This window comes from Triticum dicoccoides, chromosome 6A (genome assembly GCF_002162155.2).
Source record: "Triticum dicoccoides isolate Atlit2015 ecotype Zavitan chromosome 6A, WEW_v2.0, whole genome shotgun sequence".
NCBI lineage: Eukaryota > Viridiplantae > Streptophyta > Magnoliopsida > Poales > Poaceae > Triticum > Triticum dicoccoides.
This window is the reverse complement of record NC_041390.1, coordinates 329,658,727-329,668,750: the sequence shown is the minus strand read 5'-3', so window position 1 is coordinate 329,668,750 and position 10,024 is coordinate 329,658,727. Positions and strand designations below refer to the sequence as shown.

Here is a 10,024-nt window from a genome sequence, read left to right as displayed (position 1 = left end):
TATGTTGCATGAGCTAATATGGATTTGAGTATTTGGTTTAGATGTATCCTGTTGCATGGCAGGCAAATTTGTCCGATCACTCCTCGGTATCCTGTTGTCCGGTCACTGCCTATGGATGCGTCTGAAATTTGATACTTGTGATTGAATCCACAAGAGGTACTTGAACCCTTTTTTTGCGGGCAAAGAAAGGCTTGAACTTAAAAGAGTGTTCCTTGTCAAAGAATGTGGCCTACTACCTGTAAAAGAAAGGCCAATCGCCCTGCGGGGTTGTTTGGACCAGAACTGTTCCACGCGTTAAGTTAGAGGGCTCCCGGTGCAGTTTCCTCGGTACTAAACATGTTAGCAGTGCTTGCCGCCTAGAGCACCAAAGATGTTTGGCTCTTTGCTCTGGAACACCGTGATACATCAGCTATGCAGTCCTAAAACTATGAGAGTAAGCTCAAGGAAACAGAGTAAATCAGCATACGGTCCTTTTTACAGCACAAGTTAAAAGGGACATTTCCACAGTTCACATGGTACGAGGTACACGTAAATATACATATGTAAACATAAATTTATTAACAAGGTACTTGACAAACGACCCCAGAAAACCGACGTCCAGGTCGGCTCAAGCAACTATCAACGCCCTTAAAATAACGAATTTTGGGCAGGCAACAATCACAACTCATCTCATGCTTTTGCAACTTGCAGAGTAGCATGTGATTAGAAACAAGAGAACCGAGATTACCACGTGCTGATGAGAAGCTAGAATCCGGCCCATCCCGATGGCTGATCTACTTTCTTCGCTGCCCCCGTGCTCAATCTCTGGGAGGAACTCCCCTGGGCATTCGTTCTGTTCATCTGTGCTGCTGCTGCAGTGCTACCAGATGATGTGCCGAAACCCCACGCATCAGAGGAAGGCCCCGCATTCGTGTTCCGTATTAGGTTTTGCCTCCCATTGGTTGCATGGTCGACCTTTGGCCTGGCCTGAGCTTTCGCCTCAGGGAATGCCTGCCATGTCTTGGCCTCAGAGCTGGGTACCGAGGAGTTGCCTGAGAGCATTCCTTGCTCAAGTTCCCACACCGTTCCTTCAATCCTCTCCTTCCGCTACATGGATTGTAAGTCTCATGTAAGATGCTAGAAATATTCTTAAGACAAATGTGTTGTACTAGATATACATAGAGTAAGCACTTGTGTGCAAAAAAAAAAAAGATAGAGCAAGCACCTGGGATCCAAGTTCTGGTATCCTTGAGCTGACTTTACTTGAAGGCAGCGGTGTAGTCTCAGCAACAGTGCGCTTCAGCTCTTGAATTTCTTGGCGCTGGGAGCGGCAGATTGCCGACAGCTTTTCATACTTGGCTGTCATCTCAGCCTTCTCCGACGTGGTTTTCTTCAACTGCTCCTTCAGATTGGACACTTCATCTTCAAGCTCGGATGTCTTACCAGTAGCAGTAGTCCCTGAATGCAGATTGTTTGCATCAAAATCTGCGACAAAACTGTTGAAGGGATCGTTCCCAGATATAGTCTTGCTTTGTGGCTGTGATGCTTTATTTTTCACATAACCTTGTGGTTCCATGAAAAGATTTATATCCGAACCACCCTTAAGTCCATTACTGGATACAGTGTTACTTGTTGTATTTCGTAAAGCCTGACCAGAATGACCATGCCTATCTCCAGGGGTAGTGGTGCTGATATCCACCCTACTTTGGTTATACTTTGATGAAGGTGATGGTTTAATTGGTTCCTCGTCAAACAAGGGATTCCTATTATCAGCAACTTGAGAACCCTGTGCATGTTGGGTCACCCAAAATGCACCTAGAGGTGCATCTCCGGCATTTGCACTTCCATGAGATGATGAGTTATCAGATTGTTCTCTTGGAGGTGCAGGGGGGTTCCTTTTAGGCGTCACATGTGTTCTTTTATAACCACCTACACAGGCAAAACAAGATGGTAATAAAGTTAGACAGCAACCAGTCACACTATCTCTTCTGAGAATATTTAGAATAAACAATCAGACTCAAATAGTAAATACTTTGTTCTAGCACCCAGTGTGCTGTAAGGTGGCATGTCAGAAAGGTTATGTGAAGATAAGGTCATTTCACAATACCTAACACATGACAGTGTAGTGATTGACCCAGTCAGATGCCACAGAAGTAGCTCATAAGACAATCAATACAAACATTACCATTAATTTAATACCCTCTAAATGGAATGATGTAAACTCACGTATTAAACTGTATGGTACTACTCTACAACACCTGTAAAAATTATATAGATGCTTATATAACAATCTTATAATTAGGTGATGTAGGATCTATAAATAGCAGTTTCTATAATTATGAGGATGCAAAATGAGGACTTTTTATTTCATTAATAGACATGCAAAATTCCACTTCATCCAAAAAAATTATAAAGCCAAATTTATTAATGGCAGGTACTTCCTAATTTTACCCTCACAAAACAAAATATGATAGAATATATACAGAAATATGGAGTGATGCAAACATTGCATTTTTCTATTTCTGATAGGTCCATTTTTTCATGGCGCATCAAATACAATCATTGGAGTTATCCAATAAGCAAAAGAAAATTGTATTGATTAAATATGATTGCATACTCTACAAAAAATTCCGAAAGTCCAAACTCTCTAGGAAACACTGTTGTGTCAATCTGGTTTCCAAATAATAACAATGATGACTAATATTATAAATAGCACAGAGTGGGTTGTAACACGAGGGTATTTTTGTTAGCATAGTCCTGCTAATCGAAATATTTAATATATTCGGAGAAGAAGTGAAGCACAGCTACAGTTTTCTACCAACAAAAGAAAAAAACATGCAGATTCAAATTGTAGCCATTGCATGTGAAGGCAAGACCATATGATACAGAGCATGTATTCTCCTACAAATAGCATCTAAAGAAAACCTCACCATCGTCCTGCAAGCCCATAGAAATTGCTGCTGAAGCCCCATCAGGTAAACTCTTCTGTAACTCAAGAGGCAGTAGTTCATTAACACGAAACCAGACCTGTCAATTGGATAAAATCTAACATCAGAAAAATGAAAACCATACTTATTTGGCTCCTAAGACTACATGCAGCAGTCTATGACTAACCTAGTATCATGAAGATGAATGGCCAATCACCTGTGTGATATCTGGTCTGGCATTTGGAGATGCTTCCAGCATATCTTTGATCAGCCCTGTGACACTGGTGCTGTACTTAGGTTGTTCTGGAATGCGATAATTGCCATTAAGGACCTGCAACTTCGACTCTCCATCAAACGCGGATTTGAAGTAGCATATTCTATAGAGAAGACATCCCAGGGCCTGCCAATTGTGGAATACAAAGTGTTGCAAATCACTTCAACATACTTCGATTGCAAACATGTGGTTTGATAAACAGTAACTTCACAGTTGAGGATTTAGTTGTGATCCAACAACCTAATCATTCTGTTAGACATCACTCAAGATGGGGCTAGTGTGATAATTAAATCAGAGAATATATCACATTCTATGGCATTGGTTTAATTACTATTCAGATATATGAATAATGAAGATCACATGTTCAGATGTTATGGACTTACCCAAATATCAACCTTCTCACTAATAACTTCTCTTCTGTAGAGATCCCACATCTGAAAAACATGAATGCATAGATGAGACCACTGCAGGCCGTACGAGTAAAAAAATTGTATCCATCATGCCAAAAAGTTTTCATTAACCTCAGGTGCTCTATATGCCGGGGTCGTATGCTTCCTAATGATATCTTCCTCGATCCCCCTATCTTCTGGCTTGTCAAAGCATTTATGATTTGTTGACGTGCTTCCAAAGTCACATAGTTTCCATGCACCATCTAATCCAAGAAGAACATTTTCGGCTTTAAGATCCCTAGAGGAAGGAGGCAGAATGTAAAATCGTGGTGAATTATGAAACATTAGTTTGCAAAACTTCAAAGCAAGTCCCACACTCATACCAAATCTGAAACATTCATGCAGGTAAGAGTTGCTTGCACATGGTATTTGCTCACATGCAGATAGCCAAGCTACAACAAGGTATATGGATTCCGTACTGCAGGCAAGAATAGAAAGTAGTACGGGCAAACAAATAGCAGTGGGCAGTTTACTAGCGTACCATCACTCCAGTAGTTGCTAAGTAAACTTAAGTCTACTAATTAAATAATGAAACGGAACAACATAACTGTGCAGAAATCTGACTTGTGATATTTGATAAAAATGCCTAACACTGATCCTTTCTATATAATGGAAATAAAACATGGATTCAATATCTGTAAATGACTCATTCCATGTACCTATGCGCAATTGGTGGTGACTGCCCATGCATAGCAAAAACCGCGTTGCAGACGTCTCTGAATATCAAAAGTGCCTTCTTCTCCTCATAGTAACCAGTACCTCTGCTCTCCATCGCACTCACCAAGGACTTCTCACAAAACTCCATCACAAGCAATGCCTCCTTTGTGCGGCCCATGTCAAAAACATCATGGGCAACCAGTGTGACGACATTGGCATGCCCTTTGAGGAGATTCATCACCTGGATCTCCTTCATGACAAGATCAAGCGATTCCGAGTCATTGCAAATGATATGCTTCAATGCATACTGCTTTGACGAGTGCAACGCGTCACATGCGAGATACACACAAGAGAAACCTCCTTGTGCAATGGCATTGCGTACTGTGATCTTCACATTCCTTACATCAATGGTGCGGCCTTCCACTCCAGTCTGTACTTTCCCCCCAAAGGGATTGAACCTCCGCATTCTCACAATAACCAGGACGAAATAAATGAAAACTCAGGGTTCAATACTTCTGCTAATGATTCTGCATAGATAAAAAGAGGTAAGAATGAAAATTCCGGCATGCACAACAAACACAAAGCCAAATATTTACTTGAGGAGAATAGAACATGATATTGTCTAACAGTCTAAGAAGCCCACGAATGAAATGCCCAATACTCTAGCTTCAACATTATTCACTGGCATCTGCATTAAGTGGTGAAAATCCTAGAATTATCCCTTATAGGCTGATGCTTGGCATTCTATTTTCTCCATGAGGCAATGCTCAACCACAAGCATAACTATCAGAATCAAGTGAAAACAAGGTGCATGATCCAACTTCAATCATGCATGTTTCCTATCCCTGGGTTCACCCGAGAATTTCAGAGTTCTCCATCAGTTAGAAGTTAATCACTCGCACCCCATCTTAACTGCAAAGGTCTTAAAATAACCGCTTGTCTTGGCATGATCTAACTCAAATATGAACGAGGACAGACAAATAAGGCCGGATCTACATGCTGTGTCGAACTTATGGATATTAGTGTGGGTTCAAGTGATCACTGGATGACCAGAAGTAGAAGCTCATGCCTACCTCAAAAGCCAACGCCCAAGATCGCGATGAGGTGGAACGGGAGCGGCAATGGCCGCGAAGGTTGCAGGGGTTTGGGGTGCGAGGCGACGGCGGAGGCGGAGGCGCTAAGCTACGGCACGGCGGCGGCAGTGGGACAGCAGCAGAGATTTCATAGCCGCATTGGGTCGGATCGGAGCTTGGGTGGAGGATGGGCCATGAAAGGGAGAGGAAAGGTGCGGGATGGTGGAGAGGAGAAGTTGGTCAGATTCCAACGAGGGAGGGGCGCACCTCTTAGATCGGAGGTGGCCTCCGAGAGGCTCGCCGTCGCCGTCAGGAGGTTGAGACCACAATCTCGTGCGGTGCGGGAAGGAAGGTATCTCCGCCTCCGCGTCTGGGATGCCTGGCGGAGGGAATAATTGATGACAACCCCCAGTTCGTGTGCCTTTGATCATAAACCTCCCTTTGTGTCACTGACATGAGAGACGGAGGGGAGGGAGAAAAGCCGCGACGTGGAGCGGCGGTGGTGGAGCAGAGGTGGCCTATCACTTTGCGCTGTGCCCCGTGCGAGCGTGGTTACAAAGTACGTAGATTTTGGATACTAGTCGTGTTTATTTGGAAATTTTGTTTTTTTCCTCCCGTTCTTTAATAAAATGCCTGGCTTTCTAAAAAAAGAAAAATCAGATCTACTGCTATTAAGCAAACCATCTTTATCTTTACCTAATCTTTATTATATCTACTAATAAAGCGACGTTTCTGGTCGTCCGTCATTAATTAAAATTACCCTTCAAGTTACTAAAAATTACCCACCAATGTCATTCATAAGTGGGAAAACGATTCGTTTTTTATTTCTTAACTCGCCACCGATAGCTCTTGATTCATCTAAAGAAACGCCCTTAGACAACATAAGCCAACGAACCAGCCTACTGGCCTGGGTGTTTCTACACCTTCCAGAGACTTGGGTTCGAAACCTGGTCGTCCTCATTTTTGTAGCTTTTTTTCGCAAATTTCAGTTGGCGTAGTATAGAGCTATTTCGCCAAGTGTCGCTTAACAGATGGTCTACAAGGTACAATACGGTCAAAATATTCTCTTTTAATTCTTTTTTGCAGATTCAAGTATTTTTTAAATATTTATATCTTTCAAACCCCAACTCCAAATTTAGCATGCTAGATATAAAAATCGCCCAGAAAATTTTGTAGATTCTAAATGTAATGTTATCTTTCATGTTAATTATTTTTATGTTGCACCCTTAATTAGTACTTTCCTTTTTTATTAAAGACACGAATGTTTCTTACTCCCTTTTTTTATACGTCCCTTATTACCAGATTTCCATCCATCATTTGTTCGTCCATTTGCACATAAAATAAAAAAATAAAATAAAAATATGTTCACAATTTTAAAAACTGTTTGCAAATAGTATAAAATGTTCATGAATTCAAAAAATATTTTTAATTTTAGAAAATGTTCAAAAATTTGAAAAAGTGTTCACAAATTTTAAAATGTTCATGATTTCAAATATGTGCACGATTTTTTTAAAAATGATCATGACTTCACGAAATTGAGAGTGATAGTGTATCTCGATGATGCAACAAAATGTGACCATGGTCATTGAAGATTATGAAAAAAAATCTCTCGTTGCAACACACGGGCTCTTTTGCTAGTAATAATAAAGCAAATTGGATTTCTTTCGTCCGTCATGGCATTTTTTAGAAAAGTTTCTCTATTTCAGAGAATTCAACCCGCAGTCCTGTTTTAAGTTAAAACGAATTGTTATTTTCGTATTTTACACAAAAGTCCTTGTCTTTTCTTTAAATCAACCCGCCGTCCGGATTTAAGTCACACCCGAACCATTATTTTACATTTTTTGAAAACCCCTTAATGTTTTAGGTAATTCATCCGCACATCATGTTTAAGTCAAACAAATGCTTTTTAAAATCATACATATCTTTTAAACCGTAACTCTGATTTGAACATGTTATATATGAAATTTGATTAGAAAAATATGTAGAATATGAATATGAGATTATTTTTACCTGTTAAGTACTTTTAAATATTATTTTAGAATATATTTGAGTCAAACCAAATGATTTTCTAAATTATATTATCTTTTAAACCATAACTTCGATTTTAACATATTATATATGAAATTTTATTAGAAAAATGTGCGGAATCTAAATATGATGTTAATTTTACCTGTTAAATATTTTTTAAATATTGTTATGGAAGCAAACTTATAATTTATAGCGCAAAATTCGTTTTTTTTCATACCGGCGGCGATCTGGATTGCAAATAAACACCCCACTATAACCATATACGGAAAAGAAAAGACCGATAACTACACATGCATACCTCTAAAAAATGTCACAGGGGAAAACAACAGATTTCTCATCGCGAGAGTGAGAGAAAGCGAGTGAGAGAGAGAGGGAGAGGAAGAGAGAGAGAGAGACGCCTTAGGATTAACCATATTCACCACACGTTTTTTGTTGTTTTGTGTGAACACCGAGGTCATCGCCGGCGAGGGTGAGAAGGAGGATAAGCGGCAACACAAATATGATGCCTCGCAAAAATAAAAATGAGGGACCTATTGTGGTCTTGAGTGATGGTTGTTGAGTTAAGAGCGTGTGTTATGTTTTCTCTCCCGTTGCAACGCACGGGCTCTTTTGCTAGTTGATACAGAAAACCCCAAGAAGGGGAAATTCTTCGAAAACACTAGACCTATCGTCTTCTTTCTCTTGGACCGGCAAGCTAGTCTATGTTGTCTCTCCAAAAGTCAGGTCAACCAGTCTTTATTGTTTACGGATGGGAGGTCATCAAATGTATTGTCCTGTCGGAACAATGCCATACCTAAAAATACATTGTGCTGAAAGATCGATAGATCCAAGATTTCAACACCCATAATAACAAAAACTGACAACCCTCATGCCAGTACCGAGGCTTGCACTACATGACGGAGAGGATATCTGAAGGCCGACAAGCCTTGCAAATCATAACCTCACTGGCAAGAAAGACCGGCAGACGAGCACTTTTAACATGCTCCCTCTTACCCCCCCCCCCTCTCCCCTCTTCTCACATGGGAGGTAAGAAGGTAAGAGTTAATCAAACTCACTACTCAGCGCAATCAATCGCTCAGATCATTTTATACTCTTACCTCTCATGTGAAAGGGAAGGCAAGAGGGAGCATGTTAAAAAACCTCCCGACGGAGACCTATGGCAGCAAGGTAGCCCAATTCTTTTGAGGCAAAGGACTAGCCAAAACGGTCTCTTATGATAAGCAAAGCGTTCTTGAGGATACACGGGATTTTCATCTAGTCACTTTCACCATGTTGGTTTGATTCGTGTTAGGTACTTTGATAATTTAATATGTGGGTGGATCGGTGCTTAGTTCTTGTTCCTGCTTGAACAAACCTCCTACTTATGATTAACCCCTTCACAAGCATCTGCAACTAAGAGAAAAGTATTAAGAATAAATTCTAATCATAGCATTAAACTTTTGGATCCAATCGGTCCATTACGAAATAGCGCATAAACTAGGGTTTAAGCTTCTGTCACTCTCGCAACCCATCATCTAATAACTACTCCACAATGCATTCCCTTAGGCTCAGATATGGTGAGGTGTCATGTAGTTGACGTTCACATGACACCACTAAGGAAATCACATCATACATACTATCAAAATATCGAACACACATCAAGTTCACATGATTACTTGCAACATGATTTCTCTCGTGACCCCAAGAACAAAAGTAACTACTCACAAATGATAATCATTCTCAAGATCATAGGGGTATTAAATAGCATATTGGATTTGAACATATAATCTTCCACCAAGTAAACCATATAGTAATCAATTACAAGATGTAAACAACACTACTAGTCACCCACAAGCACCAATCTATAGTTCCGGTAACAAGATTGAACACAAGAGGTGAACTAGGGTTTGAGATGAGATGGTGTTGTTGAAGATGTTGATGGAGATTGCCCTCCCCAAGATGTGAGAGTTATTGGTGATGATGATGACGATGATTTCCCCCTCCGGAAGGGAAGTTCCCCCGGCGGAATCGCTCCGTCGGAGGGCAAAAGTGCTCCTGCCCAAGTTCCGCCTCGAGACGGCGGTGCTCCGTCCTGAAAGTCCTCTCCTTATTTATTTTCTAGGTCAAAATGACCTATATACCAGAAGATGGGCACCAGAGGTGGGCCTGGGTGAGCACAACTGTTGGGGAACGTTGCAGAAAATTAAAATTTTTCCTACGGTTTCACCAAGATCCATCTATGAGTTCATCTAAGCAACGAGTCAAGGGAGAGAGTTTGCATCTACATACCACTTGTAGATTGCATGCGGAAGCTTGCAAGGTGATGATGGAGTCGTACTCGACGTGATTCGAATCACCGATGACCAAGTGCTGAACGGACAGCACCTCCGCGTTCAACACACGTACGGGACGGGAGACGTCTCCTCCTTCTTGATCCAGCAAGGGGAAAGGAGAGGTTGAGGAAGACAGCTCCACCGGCAGCACGACGGCGTGGTGATGGTGGAGAGGCAGTACTCCGACAGGGCTTCTCCAAGCACACAACGGAGGAGGAGAGGTGTTGGGGAGGGGAGGGCTGCGCCTTGGAGGGTGGTCTGGCTGCCCTCCCCTCACCCCTCTATTTATAGGGGGAAGGGAGAAGGGGGCCGGCCCCCTAGAACC

At 41.4% G+C, this 10,024-nt stretch overlaps 1 protein-coding gene across 2 annotated transcripts; it reads right to left on the bottom strand.

Annotated features, from left to right (window-relative positions):
- Positions 1–453: 453 nt before the first annotated feature.
- Positions 454–5,818, bottom strand: LOC119316862 (probable serine/threonine-protein kinase DDB_G0276461). Of its 2 annotated transcripts, none has more exons than XM_037591247.1 (8): positions 5,360–5,818; positions 4,289–4,813; positions 3,702–3,867; positions 3,564–3,614; positions 3,124–3,306; positions 2,910–3,006; positions 1,205–1,908; positions 454–1,086 (listed from the first exon to the last, which is right to left on the bottom strand). In XM_037591247.1, exons 2-8 carry the CDS (start codon positions 4,750–4,752, stop codon positions 745–747), a joined length of 2,007 nt encoding a protein of 668 aa, XP_037447144.1. In that variant the 5' UTR covers positions 4,753–4,813; positions 5,360–5,818; the 3' UTR covers positions 454–744. The 2 variants fall into 2 exon arrangements, with proteins under 2 accessions (XP_037447144.1, XP_037447145.1); XM_037591248.1 differs by having other exon boundaries at positions 5,627–5,818.
- Between the last annotated feature and the right edge of the window lie 4,206 nt (positions 5,819–10,024).

Bases quoted from the DNA above. Each gene is read 5' to 3' on its own strand.
- LOC119316862 (XM_037591247.1), bottom strand. From the start codon at position 4,752: ATGCGGAGGTTCAATCCCTTTGGGGGGAAAGTACAGACTGGAGTGGAA. The intron at 3,615-3,701 runs GTTAATGAAAAC...CATGTTTTTCAG, and splicing joins CGGCATATAGAGCACCTGAG to ATGTGGGATCTCTACAGAAG. The intron at 1,087-1,204 runs GTGCTTGCTCTA...CAATCCATGTAG, and splicing joins TACCAGAACTTGGATCCCAG to CGGAAGGAGAGGATTGAAGG.